At 43.7% G+C, this 23,261-nt stretch overlaps 2 protein-coding genes across 2 annotated transcripts in view; one reads left to right on the forward strand and one right to left on the reverse strand.

The window, feature by feature from the left end:
• The window catches only part of SENP2 (SUMO specific peptidase 2), a 303,654-nt gene that overhangs the window by 245,301 nt on the left and 35,092 nt on the right, over window positions 1-23,261 (forward strand). The gene's annotated exons all lie outside the window — the stretch shown is intronic.
• The window catches only part of DGKG (diacylglycerol kinase gamma), a 119,248-nt gene that overhangs the window by 55,801 nt on the left and 40,186 nt on the right, over window positions 1-23,261 (reverse strand). Inside the window, 11 exon segments of the mRNA XM_081863510.1 lie at window positions 761-859; window positions 1,588-1,704; window positions 2,654-2,742; window positions 3,806-3,923; window positions 9,635-9,754; window positions 9,918-9,992; window positions 10,980-11,029; window positions 15,233-15,403; window positions 18,129-18,386; window positions 20,761-20,823; window positions 22,079-22,244. Of these exon segments, the coding sequence (XP_081719636.1) occupies window positions 761-859; window positions 1,588-1,704; window positions 2,654-2,742; window positions 3,806-3,923; window positions 9,635-9,754; window positions 9,918-9,992; window positions 10,980-11,029; window positions 15,233-15,403; window positions 18,129-18,386; window positions 20,761-20,823; window positions 22,079-22,244 (1,326 nt within the window).

The raw sequence follows: 23,261 nt of genomic DNA on the forward strand, positions 1-23,261 counted from the left end.
GAAACTTGTAGCTAAAATGAAGCTGGAGCTAAAATGAAGAAGATTTGGCTTCCGATTCTTCCTTTGAATGCAAAGGACCTTCCTCTGCAGGCAAGACTTGAGCAGCACCTGAAGAGAAAAAAAATGTTCCTTTGGGTCATCTGATGTCATCCTGACATAAGGTGATTGACAGGCGGACAGCACTACCCACTTGCCAAAATAGTCTATGTGGTGCTCAGGATCCAGCTAGATCGCTTGATTTTGCTCATTATCCCTGCCTGCTCTAACAAGAGAAAATGCCTGTGCATAGACTACATCATATAGCGCAACACTCTTCCTTTGAGCTTTTATTTTCAGCTACTTTCTTTTCTGCAACAAAGCCTAAGGCTGTATGCTAATGATTATTTACTTGAAACAATTGGAGTGATTTTCCTCTTCTAGCAAGCTTCAATTCACTATTAGTAAACTGATAGCTGCATATAGTTAATGGAGTAGTGGGAAAGTATGGTAGCAGTAGCAGTGGCTCAGTACGAAATGCCCAGATTGCAAGCAGTTTGTCATTCAGCCTTTTTAGGGACACACCAGCTTTCTAGTAATGGACATAAGAGGCCTTCTCTAGCAGCTCTACAGGAAAGTACCTTAGTTTTAAGTAAACAAAATCAGTTTGGATGGGTTGAAAATCTTAAGTTTTTGAGAGAGGATCATCTAGCGGCCTTCATATGTGAGACAGAAAATGCCAGTCATTAAGCCCATTTCATAGGTGTCAAGCAGACTCATTTACCAGAACAACTGGGCAGATGTGCGAAGGCAATAAGATGTGGTCCTTGAGCTGCCCACCATCACAGTCAGGCTTCACATGAGAGGCACATTTGTTGTGAAGCTGCAAGAGGAGAAAACACAGCACAAAGATTCTCTTTAAATATATCCGTAAAAAGGAAGGCTGTTACAAGTAATGGCAAGGTGGTTTCTCTAACTGGCATTAATAAACAACATAAATAAATGTTACCTGGCTAATATTACATTACATGTTGGAAATGTGAGAAGACAAGAGGGGACTATTATCATATATAGTGGGAATGCAAATTGGGGGGGGGAGAGAAAAGAAGAATAATTGGGGGTTAGGTAACTATCAAACAGAAAGCATCCTAGGATTCACTGGCTCAGTTATGGTAACGTTATGGTAAAAGATGAATGAATATAAAAATTAGCCTCATATGTGGTCCCTGTGGATGGGGGACTGCTGACTTGGGAACTCCAAGATCAAATGGAGCCTTTCCTGAATTGGGGAAATATTTCAGGGTGAGTGGAATAAACCAACTTATAGATAGTAGAATGACTTGTATATGTGCCAGATGATCCCAGGCTCATTGTACCAAATCAAGCAAAGCTCAGTCACATCATTCCATGGCTTCTCAACAATATTCAGTGTCGTGGCCATTTTCACAATCAGGAAAAAAACCGAGGAACAGATTTCTTATTTATTCACAGGCATGCCGTGATTATTGCCAATGTAGAAGAAACATGGCCTGCTGATGTAGGAGGCGACTTGCCTTGAACAGCTTAGCGTTCTTTAAAAAAAACACCACCACACTTGCTTCACGTACTCACTGTGATTTGGCACCATACACAATGTAGTCCGGTAATGCCCTGGTAGCTCTTGATGCTTTTATGACAACGATCGCATTTGGCTGGGGAGTTCCCCTCAATCCATGTGTGTTGCATGACCTAGAAATGCATGAGACAAAGTGATCCATGCTGGAAAAGAAATTCAGGCACTAAATATAAGGAAACAAAGGAGAAGAAATGCTCCTGAATGAGCGTGAGAATCATTGTTCCTTCAAATGTTTCAGGATATGCTTTTGAAGCATGGGATAAAGAAAGGAATGGGAAAGTTTTTTGGGGGGGAAGTCTGTGACCCAACTATCGTGGTGTCTCCTGAGCCTTTGGCTAAACTCACTGTATTAGAAGGCAGGCTACTCACAATCTTAAATGCCATTGGTATAGATTATTAGATGGATATTTTAGCTATAATGCCACAATGAACTGCTCACATGGGCATGCACAACCCAAAAATCATTGACTTTCTCCATTGCTTCTCTGAGTTCTTTTCCAGTCTTGCAGCCTCTGTTTCTGCTTTGTCTTGACCTCTCAGCTATGTTTTAGTACAGCTTCTGGTACCAGCTGCAACTCTGGCCAATGTTTTTTGATGTGCTTGCTCTCTCTCTGACTACAAACCCAGCTAGAGTTCCAGCACAATGTCCTTATACATTGAATGACAGGGCTGATGACCGTATCCTGGGGGCAGATGCTTTCATTCAGAGTTCAGGGAACCTGGAGCTGCTGAGCTCTAAGAATGTAGGACTCTGCTGCCAGAAATGGGCCTTGATGTTTTGCTGTTGAGCGTTTGCTTGTCTAACCTCTTCTGGAGAAGTAGCCATATCTGCAACAGTTGCCCAGAAGGCAGATTCCTCCCTTTTCAGTTTGATACTTATGAACTATTCCAGCAGTATGGCAATTTGGTGGAAGCCTATAAAATACAGGTCCTTCTTGGCACAATAGTAGGGCTCTTATGACTGTGTGGACAGCATGGTCTGCATTGCAGATGGCCTGCCTTAGATGGAAGGTCATCAATAAGTGAACACATGCACTAGGCATTCATGAATGCCTTACTCACAGTTGTATTTCTCTTTGATTTCACGTAAGTGCTGATGCAGGGGGCAATCTCTTTGGACACGCATCTTTCATGGACTGTGTATTTACAAACTGTAGAGAAAAAGAAAAAGAGAGCAGCTCTAAGTTCACCCTATAATCAAGGCAAGCAGTTTCTAGCTATTTCATTAAACACACAAGACGTAACCGGCTGTACTTTTGAATAAATAAGGTATACTATTCATTGTATCAAATTGTAAATTTCAACGGAAGTCTCATAAAGTTCAACAAAAAAGCAGAAGACCCAGTGGATCAGTTTATTCTCTAGTCAGTTCATGCATAAGGTCCATACATGTATAAGTGTCTATTCCACCTTTCTGTTCATCAGTAGTACAGGCTCTAAGTAATGCAAATAAATACAATATCGTAATCTCACACATTTTACTTCATTTTACTGATGAAGCCTAGGATGGCGAAACAAGGCCAATATTCCGGAAATCCTTATCTTAGAATCTGTGAAAAGATTCTGTGGAACTGTAACAACCTTCATGTGGATTATTGGACTCTATGAACAGACAGGTGGAATAGACTGCTCCACCATCCATCCAGACAACCGAAAGGCATTATCAGAGATCAAGGTCTCATTCCAGCCAAGCAAAAGTATTTGGGGTGCAAAGCAGTGAGGAGTGTGGCCCAGGGAGACTTCTGAGGGCCAGATAGAAAGACATAGAGGCCCACAATTGCCCCCTCCTTGCGCCTGAGGTTCCCCACAGAATGTTGATGACCATTTGCAGTGCATAGTAGCAGCTGTAGGATTGGCACACAGACTTTGCTGCCACTGCCTAGATCCCTTTGGATCCTAGGAAAGGGTACGAATTTTATTCAACAAGTAGAGGTGAGGCCTGGCTTATGGTTCATCCGTTCCACCACTTTTGGGAGTTGCGCATCTAGAAAGATCCCCAAACATTCCCAGAATAAGGAACCCACCAGAAGTAAATATAGAATCCCTGCTTGCTGTGCATCAAAATTAAAAAGGAACAAAATAAACCAGGAAATCTTTCTCTTCATCTGTCTTGGGGATTCTGGCATTGTTGGCTCCACTTCATTCGCATGCAGGTCAACAAACAAGGGTGAATCTCACATGAGCATTATACAAGCAGCCTATCTGGGCACTTACAGGAGCAGCACAGGCCTTGCTTCCTGACGCCCAGCAGCATAGTGCGACAAAAGTTGCAGTAGGCAGGCTTCTTGAAGTGCTTCAGCCTCCACGCATGCTGTCCATCATCCTTTACATTCTACAGGGAGGGAAAAAAGCCCACTGAGATGGAGTGGACGATACAGAGGAGAGATGCAGCACCTTTTGCAGGGTAACCTTTTCAACTCAGGATGACCAGAAACTCAATGTAAACTACCTGCAAACTGATTGTCTGAACTGGTCCATTTACAGCCTCCACAGCCTACTAACATTTTTGAGGATGCTGGTTAGAAAATGTAAAAGAATAACTTAGTTACGATGTACACAGATCTTCATAAAGCCCATAATAATAATAAAATAAGCTGCCATGACATAGATGTTATTTAGACTGCAATCTTTATGTGCTGTATATGGTTCCTTTTTTTTTTACAAGTCTCACTTAGAAATGCTAATTATTAAGTGGTATACAAGTGCCCTAAATAAATAGATGCCGTTACCTGGGAGTAAATCCCACTGAACTAAATGGGACTGACTTCTGAATAGACATGTATAGCTTTGCGCTGTCAATGACTGTGGACTATCAAGCCAAATTTGAGGACTATGCATTTTTTAAAATTTGCACTGCTTACACCATTGTAAGCCTACTATTTCCAAGCAACTATGAAATCCAAAGAAACAAATTATACAAAGTATATTAACATACAAAAGAAAGATTTTATGGTGTATCATTATCTATACTACTTGTTTAATGTGGTATAACCATTTACAAAGGAACCAGAAAGTCTGTAAAGGTGCTAGATTTTCCATAGCTTGAAGGCAGTATCTATCAAAATTATTTCTATATTATCACTGTAACACACAAATTAGTTTTTGTTTTTTGTTTTTGCTCTACCATGTTTTCTAGCCAGGCAAGTTTCACCAGTTTCCAAGGGATATTGAAGAGATATCAAGAATAAATGGGCAATAAAGGCTCAATCGTAGTTTAAAATGGTATTATCTGAAGAATAAAGTTTTGATGGAGAGTAAAGGTAAAGGTAAAGGGACCCCTGACCATTAGGTCCAGTTGTGGACAACTCTGGGGTTGTGGCACTCATCTTGCTTTATTGGCCGAGGGAGCCAGCGTACAGCTTCCGGGTCATGTGGCCAGCATGACTAAGCCACTTCTGGCAAACCAGAGAAGCGCACAGAAATGCTGTTTACCTTCCCGCTGGAGCAGTACCTACTTATCTACTTGCACTGGCATGCTTTCGAACTGCTAGGTTGTCAGGAGCAGGGACCAAGCAACGGGAGCTCACCCCGTCGCGGGGATTCAAACCGCTGACCTTCTGATCGGCAAGCCCTAGGCTCTGTGGTTTAACCCACAGCACCACCTGCGTCCATGGAGAGTACGGTGAGTCAAATATGACAGGATGAATGCAAACAGAACAAAGGCACCTAGGCATCCTTTATTACAGGCGTGAATGTTAGGTGACCTAAAATACTCTTTTCTGACTCATGGTGGTGGTAACTGGTACCTCCATTTGGCACATAGGAACATGAGTGGAAGCTTCTAAGCACCAATAACTCTCTCACCTCCTACTCATAAAAGCTATTCCTTTGTGCACATAAGAAGAATGTGTGAAAATGGATTCCTCCAAGTGCTTTTTCCCAAAGTTACACACGCCTACGTATGCCACATCGATACTTGCAATATACTGCTCTGCTTAGCAGCTTAAAAAAAATCAAAATAAAAATCTGGCTTTAGTAGCCTCCTTATAGAGTGAGCGACACTCAAACTTCCTCCCATTGTGAAATGTCTTTATAAACATCTAGTTCTTGTCATGGCACAGGGATCTCTGCCCTCAAATTGAGAAACTGTCTAAGAGAGACTTAGAAAGTTGGACAAGATTGAAACTTTCCTTGTTAGGCCGAATTGCTGCTGTAAAGATGAATGTATTGCCGAAAATGCTTTTTTTATTTCAAACATTACAGATTGTGGACAAAACAGAGTGTTTCCGGAAGTGGCAGAGAGATATTTCCAAATTTGTCTGGCAGGGCAAAAAGCCCAGAATTAAGTTTAAGATATTAACTGATGCGAAAGAAAGAGGGGGCTTTGCCCTGCCAGACTTAAGGCTGTACTATGAATCAGCAGCTTTCTGCTGGTTGAAAGATTGGCTGCTTCTTGAAGACACTGATGTACTAGATTTGGAAGGTTTTGACAATGCGTTTGGTTGGCATGCATATTTATGGTATGACAAGGTTAAGATTAATAAGAATTTCAAGAACCATATTGTCAGAAAAGCAGTGTTTAATGTCTGGACAAAATACAAAGACTTATTGGAAAACAAAACTCCAAGGTGGCTTTCACCATTGGAAGCTAAGGCCCGGAAAAGACTCAATATGGAGGCCAAATGGCCGAAGTATTGGGAAATATTAGAAAAAGATGGAGATAATTGGAAATTGCAGAGTCAGGAGAAAATGAAAGACAAAGTGCGAGATTGGTTACATTATGCTCAGATTAAAGAAGTTTTTAAACTTGATAAAAAGTTAGGATTCCAGGTGGAAAAATCGAAGTTAGAAACGGAACTGTTAGAGCCTAAGACTAAGGTACTCTCAAGAATGTATAACTTGCTGTTAAAATGGAACACACAAGATGAAATGGTTAAATCGGCTATGATAAAGTGGGCACAGGACATTGGGTATAATATTATGTTTGAGGACTGGGAAAAGTTATGGACTACTGGGCTGAATTTCACTGCATGTAATGCTCTGAAAGAAAATGTAATGAAAATGATATATAGATGGTACATGACCCCAGTCAAACTTGCAAAAATATACCACTTGTCTGATAATAAGTGTTGGAAATGCAGGGAAAGTGAAGGAACGTTCTTTCACCTCTGGTGGACCTGCCCTAGGGTTAAGGCCTTCTGGGAAATGATATACAAAGAGCTGAAAAAGGTATTTAAGTATACCTTCCCTAAGAAACCAGAGGCCTTCCTTCTGGGTATTGTCGGCCAGAAGGTGTTAAAGAAGGATCGAACATTTTTTATGTATGCAACAACAGCAGCAAGGATACTCGTTGCTAAGCACTGGAAAACCCAAGATCTACCCACACTGGAAGAATGGCAGATGCAACTGATAGACTATATGGAACTGGCTGAGATGACTGGCAGAATCCGAGACCTGGGAGAGGAGACGGTGGAAGAAGATTGGAAGAAATTTAAGGACTATTTGCAAAAATATTGTAAACTGTATGAATGTTAAGGAGGATGCTTGATCACAAACAATTTGGCACCATTGAATTAGATAAAGTGAATTATGAAGATAAGTTAAACTTAGGAAAAAATCAATTTTTAGATAATGATTAGGCTAAATTAAAAGTTTTAAAAAGTCAAATGAATATATTTAAAATTTAAGATATAACATTGGAAAACTAGATAAGGTGGGGATAAGGTGATAAATTGCTGAATTAATTTTTATATTTTGGAACATAGGAGCGGGAGATGTGAGGAAGTCCAAAAAGGACAAGAAAATATGTTATAAAATGTGATATTTTTTGTATGTTTTGTTTATTATGTTGTAACTTAAAAAAAACCATTAATAAATATTAAAAAATAAATAAATTGAGAAACTGTCACACAAATACCCAACATGCATCACAAGAGCTTCATGAGCATGGCCATCAAGGGCCCACTGTACAATCTGAAGATTCTTCTTCTTTTTTAAAATGCATTTCAACCAAACCATTCGCTATAGAAAGGCATATGATGGGCAGTACTCTGTAAGGACAGGCAAAGCAATGCCTACTAATTGGGGCTGATGGGAGCCAGCCAAGAAATGTTAGAACTGGATGAAATCCACTGATGTCATGGTTCAGGAGGCTCCTGCCATAGCCGCGTGTCACCTCTCCAGCCGGGAGAGGGTCGCGGGGGGCTTCTTTTGCCTCGTGCGCGCTCTCACGGCTGGAGAGGTGGCGCGCAGTTATAGAGGCTCCAGCCGTAGCCGCGCATCACCTCTCCAGCCGGGAGAGGGTTGCGGGGCTATGGCGTCTTCGCTCCATAGGACGCACACACATTTCCCCTTCATTTTTGAAGGGGGAAAAGTGCGTCCTATAGAGCGAAAAATACGGTACTTGATTACATCTAACTTCTATCTATATTAAAGTAAGCTACATTTACTTCCTTTTTAATATTTGTTATAAATCTTGTTATAATTCTGTTCATTCTCTTAACAAATTTATGGAATGCCAGCAGCAGTTCATTAATTTTCCTTGTATAAAACAGATGTTATTTGAGAAGCTGACTTTTGACATTCTGCTGCCCTCGTGTGGTTTAACTTTTGAAAGTAGCTGTATTAAAAAACAAAAACCTTTCTTCTTTTCCTTTGCTATCATTGACTTTATTCTGTGCTCTTTTTAAAATTCTGTTTGTCTCAAAAGGGCTTGTGGGAAATATGCTCCTTGAGAACTGCGCCTGTAAGCTATTAGGACCTATGTTTGTTGACCTTGACAACACAAGTGATTTACCGTATTTTTCGCACCTAGTTTTTGGAGGACAAAAACAAGGAAAAAAAATCTGAATCCCAGAAGCCAGGGATCGCTCGCAGTGATCCTTCTTGCTGTTCTGGCTTCAGCGAAAGCAACGCAAAGCCTCTTCAGTGCATCAGGAGGAACGCTCCCGCTGCCCTGAAGAGGCTTCATGCGGCTATCCCAGAAGCCAGAACAGCAAGAGGGATCGCTGCACAGCAAGAGATCCTTTTGACTGGACCAGGAGCCAGAGATCCTTTTGACTGGACCAGGAGCCTTCTTCATGAAATGTGGGTGCTACACCACTGAGCGGTGCTGCCTCCTCCCTTATACACATCAATGTTTTAAATTGGGGGTGGGGAACAATGATTCCCGAGATGTTGTTGGATTACAACATTGGTGATGGGGCTGATGGAAGCTGGAGTCCAGCAACGTGGAAGATGGAGCAAGCTTGTTTTGGCCTGCTTCAGAGGGTAGGACTCGAACAAACGGATTTAGTTTCCAACTAAACATCAGGAAGAGCTCACTGATGGGGTAGCAGCTGTTCAACAGTGGAACAGACTCCCTAGGAAGGTTGAAGACTCTCCTTCCTTGGAGGTTTCTAAGCAGAAGTTGGACGGCCATCTGTCATGGATACTTTAGTTGAGATTCCTGCATTGCATAGATAACCCTTGGTCCTTTCTAACTCTACAATTCTATGATTCTCTGAACATCTGGAGGTTCCCCATAACTGCTTTAAATACAACCATTTGTTGAAACTGCTCACATTTTGAAGTGCCGTAAGATTATTGAACCAATTATACAAGTAGAAAGAAACTGGGTGTATCACATATTTAAACCCTCACTGAAAGAGGAGAAAAATCTTGACTAGCTACTTTTTTTTTACTACTCAGTTGAACATCTTTTATAGGACGCAGGTGGCGCTGTGGGTTAAACCACAGAGCCTAGGGCTTGCCGATCAGAAGGTCAGCGGTTCGAATCCCCGCGGCGGGGTGAGCTCCTGTTGCTTGGTCCCTGCTCCTGCCAACCTAGCAGTTCGAAAGCATGTCAAAGTGCAAGTAGATAAATAGGTACCACTCCAGCGGGAAGGTAAACGACGTTTCCGTGCGCTGCTCTGATTCGCCAGAAGCGGCTTGGTCATGCTGGCCACATGACCCGGAAGCTGTACGCCGGCTCCAATAAAGCGAGATGAGCGCCACAACCCCAGAGTCGGTCATGACTGGAACTAATGGTCAGGGGTCCCTTTACCTTTACCTTTACTGAACATCTTTTGGCTCATCTTCTCTGAAGTTAGGCCAGTTACTCACAGTTTCCATGCCCAGCAGAACCAGCAAAGGAATAGTGGTCATGCCACCCCGAATCCACTCTTCCAGCGTCACAGTTCCATCATGATCATAGTCTATTTCTTCCATCATCTCTTTCAAGATCTGTAGAAGACAACAAAATTTAATTAGAATCAACAGATCCTCCCTCAACCCACCAAACAAAAGTTTTCCCATTGGTAGAATATATAGCAGATCTTCAAGGGTGCAGCAAAGAGAGCCTTCATGATTTAATTCTGACCATGCTCAGCAGAGACTCGAAACTCACCGGCCTCAGTTCTGTGGAGTCCCACTCAAGGTATTCTGCTACATGAACCATCTGGTTGATAATACGATCTAGCTCCTGGTTTCAGAAATAAGACAAAAAGGAAGGTAAAGGGGGGGGGGAGAGAGATGTAGATGTGTGCACATCTTCAGCAGGGCTGGATAACCTGTGGTCCTCCAGATGTTGCTTGAACTTCTAATTCCAATCAACTCCAGCCATTATGACCAATAGACAGAGATGATGGCAGCTGCAGCCCAGCCACACCTGGAGGACCACCAGCTTCCCCACCCTGGATTTACAGTAATGTAGTAATATGCATATGCTGACATTCCAAACATATACCACGACACAAGGAAGGCATCCTGTCTTTATGATCTAGCTATGTGGGTTTGGTTTCACGTTCTTGGAGGCTGTGAGGATAATTCCACTGAAGAACTTGCTCAAGGGTAATATATAATACCATGTGTCGCACACAGAAAAATAGCAGGACTTGTATGCAATTTCTAGTAAGAAATATGGGATCTCAAGTCAATATACCGTTAAGAAAATAGGAAGTCTAGCATATCTAAGCTTCATTAAAGGCCTTGACAGCCTCAAAAGCTGTATCAAAGATGTGTGTGTGTGAGTGTGGCATCAGGCTTGAGTGGGTCCTGGACATTAGGCAGCTAACGGTCCCCTTGCCTTTGCCACTGATGCCCTCCCTCCATTGGTGCTGCTGCCACTACCACCAACATCAATGGCTCCCTCTGTCCCACACTTAAAAAGAGCAGTCAGGTTTCCAATAATGCCTGGAGCAAGGCTACATCCGAAAAACTGGGAAACTGAAAGGCTAAACTCAGTCATACTACTGCCACCGCCACTAGATAAGCCTGCCAGGACCTATAGGCATAGGAATGGCTTGTGAATGGCTTGCTGATGCCACACCTGCCCGACCCCCGCCAAGACCTAGGAGCTTGACCCAGAGACCAATCAGATATCACAGATGTGCATATGATCCTCTGCACATTTAGAAAGACTTGTGTCCTCGCCTTCTTGAGAAGGGTACTGCTTTGAGAGATGGCTTACCGAGCTGTCCAGGAGGCCATTGCCATCTGTGTCATAGAGGCGAAACATAACTGCAAGAGAACACAAATTAAGAGCAGGCATGTGGTGTGGGCCACATATTTTGCTTTTTTAAAAAAAGGAAAGAAAGAAAGCAAATCCATAGACATGGTTGATATTGGCATGTTTAGCATCATGTCTAGTTTGGCCCTGGAAGGGAGGGAGGGTGGCGAGAGAGACCAGGCTGAAAGTTCGTTGCTGGAGTTGGCTGGAATGAAACTGCAGCTCTTGGGAGCTGTCCAAGTTGCCTTCCAGGGGGATCTTTGGCCTTGGGGGGGGGAGTGTCCATTGGTCCCATACTCTACATGTACCTTTTAAAAGAAAGCGAATGTTATTAAACCACACTAACTTTCCAATGCCCAAGGGATCGGCTGGGTACCTCTCTTTCAGCTACGCTCTTCCTATTGGAGTAGCGCATTCATTGATGTTGAGAGCCCTTCACTGTTCACTTCCCGTCAGCACCTAGACAGAAATAGTTGCCCTGTGAAGTCATGTGCAAGCTTAGACAATGGCCTAGGGTTGAGTGCAGTCAGGTTTTGGTTCTGGCCTGACAAACAGAGGCCCTGCTAAAAGATTTTATGACACACCAAACCCTACATGCACTTAAACAAGCAAGTGACACCATTCTACCTATTTTATATATCTTACGTTTTCTGAACATGCTCATCAGTGAACTTAATATAAGTAAGTGCACAGCCTGGGCAGTGCAAGCACCGACACTTGGCATCGTTAGGGCAGTTGCCAGGGTGACAACAGCCTGGTGGGAACAACTACGGATGCCACTTTGATTTTATGTGTGTGATCTGGTCTCCTAGCAGTATCAGGTGGTGGGGTCTAGCCACTATCACATCCCTCCCCTAATTAAAGTTTGTGGGGTATTAAATGGTGACTAGACTCATTAGCTTAGCATTGCTTGGATTGCAGAGTGTCATGTTAAAAGGCCTAAGATTATTAGAAATAAGAACCTGGGCTGTGCTTATTAGATGGCACCTTTATTTCAGTGTCCCCTCCTTGTTTACAACTACACGTAGCCTGGCGGTCTTCCTTCCAGAATTCCCTTTCCCCTTTTTTGCCTGCTGTAAGTCTTGGGCTTGAGCAGCCTAGGCTTAGTCCCAAGTGCTATGGAATTCTGAGTCTGGATCAAGGAGGAGATATTCCAGAAACATTACTCTGGGCTGCCAGGTAAGCCCTGAATAGTCCACTGATGGAGGATGGAACACAATGAGCACTTTGCTCCTCAGACTTAGAGCCAGGGGCGGAGGATGGGGTGTGCGGTGGGTGTGGTCTGTCCCGGGTGTCACCACTGAGGGGGGGTTGACAAAATGCCGGGCAGCACTCACAGCAGGGCCTGCAGTGCACCCGAGCCACCAGTGGCGTAGCGTGGGTTGTCAGCACCCGGGGCAAGGCAAGTAATTTGCGCCCCCTAACCCGTGGATTTGCGCCCCCTACCCCTAATCCCCAGATGTTGCGCCCGGTGCAGCCGGCCCCCCCTGCACCCCCCACGCTACGCCACTGCAAGCCACCGCATCTCTCCTGGGAGAGACACAGTGGCTTGGGCACACGCAGGCTCTGTGCTGCCCATACGGTCCGCCCACTGCCTCCCACCCCCAGCTGTAGGGCGGCTGAGTGGGAGGAGGCAGGCAGACTCTGGAGGCCCTGAGGTGTGCCCTGCCCCTATGGGTGGCTTGCCCCACCCTTAGGTGCGCTGCCCCAGGAGTCCAAGCGGCTTCCTCCGCTGCTGCTTGGAGCCAGCCTTGGGCATCATTAACAGCTGATTTAACATGCAGGAAAAATAACAATAATAAGGAATGCCAAAATCACCCAACTAGCAAAACAGGGATTTAACTGGCAAAAAAATAGCGTTCAATGGTTGCAACACCTATCTGGTCCTATCTTCATGACAATGTTATTTCATCAGAGCTATCCTGCCCGCTGATCTCAGTGCTGCTTTGGGTACTGTGCTTCAATCCTCACTTGTATTCCTGGTGTCATGTTGAGTTGTGTCTATCTTTTGACCTCCACATTCTCCGTGTGCTATGACTCTTCCAATTGCTTGGCTTGCTCCATATAGTGTCAGTTTCAAATAATTTTTGTTAGGTGACCACTTGAAAGAAACTGACTATGGGGTGTTTCTTTTATGAAAGCTTCGTGCAAAATTTCTTTGATAAACAGAGATGTCGCATCCATCAGTACGTGGTGTCTTTTAAGAACAATTAAAAAGCAGAAGAAAAACAAGCCAAGGGCACCAGAGGGCAGCCTTGCACAGTTTCCTGAAATGCTAATGTAACAGAGCCATAAATTATTTCCCATGGCTTTGACTCGGTGCATTGTGGAGAGTAATAAATAAGTAGCAGCATGCCTTCCTCCTCCTCCTCCTCCTCCTCATAGTACAATTGCTAGGTACCCTCTTTCATCTCTTGCCTTTCATTCAGATCATGATAACCAGCTCAATCCATGAAGCAAACCACAATTTTTGTGCAGTACTTGAACTGTGCAGGTAATGAGAAGAGATGAGCAACTTTGCCCTAGAAGAAACCTCTTTAGTAGTTACAAAAAACAAAACGAAAAACAGAAACACCCCTCTTCTTAGACATGTAAGTATCCTTTTAAACAGGCAAGCTCTGTTACCAGGGTGCCTATTCATCAGTCTACATGTCAGTGATGCTCTTTCCAGAGGCCAGTTTCAACAACACATTTCCATTCCTGCTGTGGCATTTTGAAAAGTTCCTGGGCACAATGTTATCCCTGGAGCGGGTTATCCACATTATGGTTCCCAAGCTGATCCTGTGAGGAGGATCCTACAGTATTCTGCTTCGTAATATTTTCATAATTAACCTGCCCTTTGGTGCGCAAAATGACTCTGGGGTTTCTAATGGCAAATGAGTCACACAGTCAGCTTGGCACAAATTCAGAGCCATCCAAGGGAGAAGGAGAAGGAAAACAGCCATGATAAGCTCTGTGGTTGTGTGAGTCAGCTCTGCAAAGAGTTTGTATGGAAACTGATTGATGAGCTTTCATCTCTCTCCACGTTAGAATTCACTTCTTTTAATGGGAGCAATCAATACTGCATGCAAAAGAGCTGGATTGTCCCCAAAGTTTTTTGTTTTTTTTAAAATATTAAAAGGTCCCTTCCAAATCAAATTGGAAACTGCTTAAAATGCAAAATCAAATTTAAATTCTGAAGTTTTGCCTAGGAATTTGTGTGACGTTTCAGCTTTTTAAACACACACCATGTCTACTTAAGTTGGATAGGCCTAAAGCAGAGATGGCTAACCAGGACCACCCACACTTTGACATACACCACCCATCCAGAGAGCACAGCTTATGCTCATATGCAGGCAGATACACACATACACCCAAATGGCATACATAGGTAGCCCAACACAGGAGCTGGTGGTTCACCCCCTACGCTTGACTTAAGGGATTGCCAGGAGTTTGGCATTTTAGTTGTCCTTTTCTGTCTGTTTCTGCTAGCCAGGATAGATGAGCTGCAGGATCCAGGAATTTTCAGAATTCCTCTGAGAAGAAAAGTCTCTAAACTTCTCCAAAGTTAAGGATCTCCTGGAGACTGACATATTTTTTTTCTTTTAAAGGCATTACTCCAAATTATAACAAGCAGGGTTCTGAGGGGATCGGGTCCGTTTACTTTTTGTGATGCTCTGTTAAGATACATTTTTAAAGAAGTTTGTGGGGGTCATGAATGATCTAAGGTTGCAGGAAATAATATGTGTGGGGCTTGTGGATTAGATTAAAGCCCCCTACACACACGGTATCTTTTATCCCATAATTTGAATATAAGAAAAGGGTCCACCACCTCAGGGCTGTTTTTAAACTCTGAAGAAGGGACCCAAGAGAAGCAAACACAGCATAGAAATATGACCTAAGTTGATCTGGTCAACTAAGAGGTGCCACCTAACCAAAATATCTGCCTATGATGCTCTAGAGGAAATGGATGGAGAATGAGTGGAGAGGGATGGAGGATTGTGACCCAGTTGATTCACAACACACACACACACACACACACACACACACACACACACACACGCCTCTTGCCAGAACTTGAAGCTCAAAGCCATTATTGCTTCCCCTGAAACCACAAACCCTCCCATTCCCCCCCCCCATACCACACCACTGCCTCCAAGTGACCCCAGCACAAAACAAGTCTTAAGACCTGGTGCTGTGGTCACAGACACTCTTCCTGTCACCCAAGCACTTACACTCCAGCTTATCCTCAGCCCGTCCCCTTTCCAGCAGTGACAGGTAGCAGACAATGTCCTTCAGGTAGACTACCTGAGCCAGCGGGGCTGACAAATGCGGACTGGCTGTTTTCAGGGAGATGTGGCTCTTTCGAAGGCTGAATGGTAATTTCTTCTCCAAGCTTCTGGAGCCTAAAGAGGAGGTCAAAAATAAGCACAGGTGTTTCAAAACTCCAAAAGAGATGTTGGACTATGCGGTCAGGTAGACATTAAAAAGACAGCAGCAACTCGGGGCCTTCTTTTGCTTGATCCTACCAGTGGCACAAGCACCTCAGGAAGGGCTTGCCAGCAGCGCATCCTTATAGGTCTGTTTTATCTTTAGCAGTCTAAACTAACTTGGGCAGCAACAGCAGAAGTGCAGCACAGCAATCCTTCCACCTAGGGGGAAGCCTCCCCAAACCTTCCACTTTGCTCCTTAGTTTCAGGAAAGCTGCGCATAGCACTGCACTAAACTTTCATCACTCCCTAGTGGGTGGCTGAATGTAATGAGGCCATTTAGCTTCCTCCCCTTCCAGCTTTATGAATTGTTGCATGCCACCCCAATTTCCATGAGCGGTGCAGGATTCCAGGGGCTTATTCAGGGTTTGAGTTTCCTTTTGGGAACAAGGCACAGCACAGACTATGGCATCTTTATGAGATATGGCTTTATTTGCACATATATACTACTTGCGCCTAGATGGAGGGATTGCACATTCACATCTTGTGAGGTTCTGGCTTCCCCCTTAAGAGCAGCACTGGATTCTAGGGACAGCGAAAAGCCACCCTCTGTGTCTCCTTCTTCCAGGCTGTCATCCTCAGCTACCTTGCAGTTCTGCCACTCCTTCTCCTGCTAACTGACTCCAAGGACCATCACTGGCCTTTGTCCCCTGCTAAAGACCCAGATCGTGAAGCTGAGGCTCCAATACTGTGGCAACCTCATGAGAAAAGAAGACTCCCTGGAAAAGACCCTGCTGTTGGGAAAGATTGAGGGCTCAAGGAGAAGGGGACGACAGAGGACGAGATGGTTGGACAGTTTTCTCGAAGCTGTTAACATGAGTTTGACCAAACTGCGGGAGGGAGTGGAAGACAGGAGTGCCTGGCATGCTCTGGTCCATGGGGTCATGAAGAGTCGGACACGACTAAACAACAACAACAAAATAACCCATCCACCTAGCTCTGCAAGCTGTCTTGGCCCGTTAGCATAACTAAATCCAGGGGGTTTCAGTGTTTGACAAAGTTTAATCAAACCTTGATTAATTCTAACTTCTACTGAATTATAACACATTTAGGGGGACCTACCCCCCCAAAAAAACCCTCATAACAGTGTGTAAAGTTTTTGGAATGAACTCCAAGGAAGTGTGTCAATGCACCTCCTCCTTTTTTAACCCTTTGGAGGAAATGCTAAGCACGTCATTTCAAAGTTGTGTGTGTATATGTGTGAGGTTTTTTTTTTTACTGTGTTTCTGTTTTATCAGCTTGTACTTTTAAAACTACTTTTGGAGGGTGGTTTTATGGGTTTCATATCCCATTGTATTTTATCTGTTAGCCTGGGAAAGAAATGATTAATATGCGAGCCAACTTTAAATATATGAAAAGCCATCACATGTAGATGATGGAGCAAATTTGGCTTTTGTTGTTGTTGTTGTTGCTGCTCCACAGCAGTCTTCCCCAGCCTGGTGCTCCCCAAATGTTGTCAGCCACTGCCAGCACGGCCAGTGGTGCTCATATGAGTAAACCTCTTGCATAACATCCCAAATCTACACGTCTGCCAAGGTATATAAGGTATGAGGAGGTATATATGTATCAGAATACAAAATCATCTATATAACATCTGAGAAGGAAGACCTAGGAAAAACAACCAAATACTGAAAGAGAAGTAGCTGGCTCAAGACTAGCAACTAAAAATTAGTCAACAGGTAAATCATAAGGCAGTGTAGACATGCACATTTGATGTGAGCGCTGGCCCTTAGGATATGAGGAGATTCACAACTTATGCTTCCCTGACATAAAGGAGTGGGTTGGAGGCAATAAGACACTCTGTGGCTTGCCCAACCTGGCTCCTATTGCCATGGTAAAAAAGATACTGGCTGACAGGATTTCAGCAGCAAAACAAGACACTTTCCTCCCACCCCGCGACAACATCTAAAGATGCTGCAGAATCCACTGTGCTTGAAATAGAAATGTGGCTTTGCAGCTGAGCTGAGGCAGCTGGTGACACCACCTCAGATAAATTAGCTTGTTGCAAATACACTCCAATGTTTGCAAAGGCAACAGTAATGTGCTTCCCAGAGCGTCTCAGAGGAAACTCTCAGGAGTCCCTGACTACCACTGTGCAGCAGATGGATGTGGCTGGGCCTGCGGAGAGAGAATGCTGGAAGTAACATAGTTAGTTATTGACCCAGTGAGAGAATTGCTTTTTGAAAAATCACTTTCTTGTCTTGATGCTGATGTGTTTGCTTCCCAAACTCTCACAGAGATCAAAAGTGCTTCTGTTCAACTTCCATTTCAGGTTTCCTAAGAAGACTTTGCTGACAAAACCAAACAGAGAACTCCAAGCTGTGGCTTTGGCCTGTGACATCTGCGGTCACATCCACACCATAAAAACACACCTCACATCCATTAAAATACATGGCTCCCCCTCTCCACAAAATCCTGGGAATTGTGGTTTACCCCTTGCAGAAATACAATTTCCATACACTTAACAATTCATAGTTCCCAGGGTTCTTCGGAGATAGTCACGTGTTTCAGATGCATGTTAAATGCAACGTAAATGTATGTTGAGGACCTGGCCTCTCTTCACAGCTACAGAGAGTTGAGGAAGGGAAATTGCAGTGTTCATACAAGGCCTCAGGAACAGAAGAGCAAAGATGGGACTCACCTGGGGACTGTGGGCTAAGCAGAGAACCTGAGGAGAGCTTGGAGGACCCTGAGGAGTTTTGAGCTGAGGGGGTACCAGCAGTGGATTTCTGTGAAGATGACCTGGACCAGCTAGGTGAGGCATTCCCAAGGGCGTTGGCATTGGCAGTTGGAGCAGGACTTAGAGATGCTGTTTGTGGCTCTGCCAGGTTTCCCGGGGAGCTTTTGGGTTCAGGTGTGTGCCTTCCTGTGGCAGTTAGGAGAGTTTTCCCATTGATCCCTATAAATTCAAACACAGCATGAAGTCAGAACTCTTTAATGGAATGTGTTATTCTGCACACTCCAACTTGGAGCCTATTGGATGAGGACTGTCATGCAGTGTCCTGTGCAGATGGAGAAGTATCTCATGTACTGCTTGTGCCAGCTCAGTCCCCAGGAAGTTAGGCCTGGTCTGTGGAGTTCTCTCAAATTACACACAAGGCTCATTTCTTCTCTGATCTGCTGTCTTACACTCATCTCCATCTCTGTTACCACAGGACTGGTGTTGTCACTGCATTTCATAGTGTTTTCAGACAGAAATGACTCTCCCTACCTTGATCGCATCCAACACTATGCATTTAAAGCAGAATCAGGTTTTAGCCAGTTAATTATTTTTCCCTTCAGTAGGTCAGGAAAGGCCATAGCTGAACTATGAAGTCTAGCAAGCTATCAATATTAATTTCATCAGAGGAACCTGAGAAGAAAACAGAAACTGACTGTCTCCTAGGAAGCTCCTAAGCTGCTGTTTCCACAGAACTCCTTACACTTAATCTTATCACAGCTTGGTATTTTATAAAATGTGTTTGAACACGCTCCAGTTGTCTCTTTTACAATAACTATCCTGTCAGGATAAAAAGATTTATATTTAGAAGTGTGCATTGGATGCAGATGAATCCTGAGGGCGGGGTGCCTCAGGAGGATTTTTTTTGCCTTGCCAGTGATGAAGCAGAATCTGTACAAAGTGGTACAAGTCGCAGCAGGGACCCATGAAGCCCTTTGTGGCACACTCATGATCCAGACATGAAAAAATGCTGCAGACAAGCATCTGATGAAAATAATGTCTCTAAGCTAATCATGATGTCAGGATGGGGTGATGGAAGAAGCAGACCAAATACCAAAGTGGGAAGAGGAGAACACTGTGACTGACAGGCCTCCAGTACAAAGTTCTCTCTATATATATTTGCTTGTAATTCTGCAGATAGGTTACCATACCTACAAATATCATCCACTTCTGTCAAAAGGCATTATTTTGATTTTCCAATAGTGAATGGGGTGGGAACAAAACAGATATAAATAGACCCTGAGCTGAATGGGCTGTTTCCTGAGATGCCAAAAGGGGGTTTGAAGTGAAGCATGCTTTTTTTCAGCTGGAACTTGCTGGAAGTCAGTTCCAGCACCTCTCAGGTTGTCATTATAAGAGAACAAGGGAGGCATTCATGGTGAGTTCCTGCATCTCTTTTTCTAGAAAAATAGCACTGTACACACACACACACACACACACACACACACACACACAATTTTTGTCTTTGGTACATAACCAGAATGGTAGATGCTACTTCAATGTAATATCAGCATTGTAGAGTTGAAAGAGCCATTTCTGCATAGCAACAGTTTCCTGACAAGACCTGATGGTTACAAATGCCAGGTGGCACTGAAATACTGAGAGAGGTAGATCTGTAAAAAGCTTTGGCATTCAAATACTGTTTGTTTTCTATGTTTACTTAGCTGCTGCATGTGACTGTGCGGGGATTCCAGAGTGAGAGAGTGGGTAGTCCCAGGTAAAAAGGAGGGAAGCAAGAGAGTACAGGAACCCAGCAACATCAAATAAAGGCAGGAGATTCAAGACGGACAAAAGGAAGGATGGCAAGATCCAAACCAGTAGGTTCAATTTTCAAGGAAAAAATATTTAGACTTAAAACTAAGGACAACTTTCTGATGATACAGTGGAACAGACTGCATCAGAAGGTGGGAAAACTCTGATGTGTTAGAGATTTTTAAGCAGATGGTGAATGGCCATCTCTCAGAGATGCTGTAGGGATGGAATTTCCTGCACTAGTAGCAGTTTGGATCAGATGACCTTAGGGCAGCTGTTCTCAACCTGTGGGTCCCCAGATGTTGTTGGACTACAACTCCCATCATCCCTAGCTAGCAAGGCCAGAGCTCAAGGATGATGGGAGTTGTAGTCTAACAACATCTGGGGACCCACAGGTTGAGAACCACTGCCTTAGGGGATCCCTTCTATGTGTTTCTAATGGTTAAACAATGAAGTTCACTTTCACAAGACGCGCTGATGGCCACCAACATGAACAGCTTTAAAAGGAGACTCAAGCTATCAGTGGCCACTACACACACGATAGCTGTATATTACCTCCAGTCTCAAATTCAGCATGTCTCTGAATATCAGTTGCTGGAGTACAACAATGGGAGAGGACTGCTGCATTTGTTTCCTGTTTCTGGTTGGCCAACGTGGGAAAACAGTCGAGTAAATTAGAAAAGCCCAGATAGGCTTTTGTACTTATAAATATCTGTACAATACCGCTCTGTCCATTTATGGTTATGGAGGTCCTTGTTAAAAGGTGGAGCAGGGATTTCATAAAAGAGCTTATCGGAGATACCTGTAACAGGGGCGCAAGCAACTTCAGTCTGGATAGAGATGCCTGTATCAATGGACTTAGACTCTGAAAACCCGAGAGAAACAGAAAAATAAACACACACTTTAACAACGTACACTCAGTAACCTTTACTGCAAGTTTGTAGTAAACAGCTGTCAACACTTTCTTCTTGGCAAATATATAAATACTTGGTTAGAATAGAAAGGGTTGTGTGAACATATTATTATGTCTCACCAATAATGCAAAGTACAAGTGTGTGTGTGGGGGGGGTCAGAACCTAACCTAAGCTGTGGGATGGCGTAACCTGAATCCTGGCCTGGAGGAGGTGGAATCCAATGTGGACTCAGTAGGCTCAGTGGCCACAGAATGCCAACTGGTTGTTGGAGGAGGGTGGAAATGGGAAACCAGGGATAACAACGGGTGAAATGGAGTACCGTATTTTTCCGTGTATAAGATGCCCCCATGTATAAGACGACCCCTATGTTTTGAGCCCAAAACTAAGAAATAAATATTTAAAACACTAATCAGAACAACTTTGATATTTTATTAAATATTCAAAACACCAGTATATTTAGTACTGTATATTTAAACATCAAACAGTGAGGCAAGCTGCATAATGGCGGCTGCTCCTGTCAGCTCAGTGTAACTCCCCTGTAGCTGCAGCTCCAGCTCTCCCGCCTGTGTGTTGCACTTTTGTCTCAGTATTTATGGTATGTACTGTATTGACAGCCGGCAGATGCTAACGTTGATCAAAGAGCTGCGACTGCCAGAGCTGCCTGAGTGAGTGCATTTGGGGAATCGGGGTGTGTGTGTGTCTGGGTAGCCAGGGGGCGACTGAGGGAACTGGGTGGAAGGGACAATGTCTGGAGTGGGGACTGCTGGGGGGGGAGTACCAGACTAGGGTTTGTTGTGAGGCCAATAGTGAGGGGAGGCTGGAGGGAAAGAATATGGATGGCGGCATGTCTTTATTTATATATTTAATTGCAACATTCCGTGTCTAAGACGACCCCCAATTTCAAACTGAAAAAAATTGGGGGGAAATATCATCTTATACACAGAAAAATACAGTATTATAAAAGAGACTGACTGGAAGAGAACTCCACACTTGCATTTTGTTGCAAGTCTCACTCTGTTCCTTCTAAATACAAATCTGCCACAGAAGACGACTTCTAAAAACATCCCAGCTTCATTTTCAGTTTTGACTCAACATGCAACACTCTTCTTAAAAACTTAAAAAATGACAAGTGAACCAGTAAATCAGCAAATGGCAGGTACTAGTGATGGTGTGTGAAGCAGGCAAAGGAGAATGGATGTTGCTCACCAAGATTGCTGAGCTGTGTAATGCTGGAACTTTGTCGCTGGCTCTCTGGGGAATATTGGCAGATTTTTCGTTTGAAGGACATGAAGAGGTGCTGGCAGAGCTCCTCTGGAATATCCACCTCCAGATATGTTCTCATGAACAGCTGGAACCCCTCATAGTCAATTGGCTTCAGGGAAGAATGGAATAAAGCAAAATAGAAAAGCCCTTTAGATTTGTTTAACTTCTCATTTTAAAAAGGGATGGTCTGTAGAAGTAGGATTCCTTCTAGACAATGCCACAATTAAAATCAATCACCAAGCTTTCAGGCTATTGCTAATGCGTGTTACACAATATACACCATGGTAACCTGTGATTAACAAATCGTGAACAGGTAGCATTCAGTATCTCACAGGAACAACATGTATGGTCCAATAGAGCTTCACAAAACGGCATCAGGGGGAAATGAGTGAAAATCATTTTTAGGTCAGAGATGTCAGTCTTCTGTGGTGCATGGGTTCTTTACCTTAGAAAGGAGAAGAAGGTATCCCCTTGCTATTTTAAAAAAATTAACCAGTTGGTATGTTTAACTCTAGATTGCTCTTTTTAGCTTATCTTCAGCATTGGTCCATAGGTGGTTTAACATTTGTAATTCAGATATTTAAATAAATGGACATACCCTTCTGAGTAATACCCCTCCCCACCTTCTCACTATATAGAAGGGTCTGGAAACTTCTGTTTCAGTGTATCTGAAGAAGTGTGCATGCACACGAAAGCTCATACCAAGAACTGACTTAGTTGGTCTTTAAGGTGCTACTGGAAGGAATTTGTTTTGTTTTGACTATGGCAGACCAACACGGCTACCTATCTGTAACTGGACATATGCAGTTAGAGTAGATTTGGCAACTTTAAGCTACAGAGCAGGGTTTGAATGGCATTGCTCAAAAACAGCCAAACACAAATCTGAGAGTTTCCTCCCCCTCACACCAGGAACAGCCCATCATCCCTTGAGGGATGGCAGATCGATGCTTCCAGATCCATGGCGTACTATTAAATTTAATGGAGGTTCAAAGTAAGCATGGGAGGGGCAGCAGCAGTGATGGGCTCCAGAACCCTGGCAAAGCAAGCAAGGCAAAATAAAATACGTTTGTTGTGACAGATGCATCATGGAGACCAGCTTGCAGTGCACATTTTGCAGTTGCAGCAC

This window comes from Podarcis erhardii (assembly GCF_964252035.2).
Source record: "Podarcis erhardii genome assembly, chromosome: 5".
Classification (NCBI taxonomy): Eukaryota; Metazoa; Chordata; class Lepidosauria; order Squamata; family Lacertidae; genus Podarcis; species Podarcis erhardii.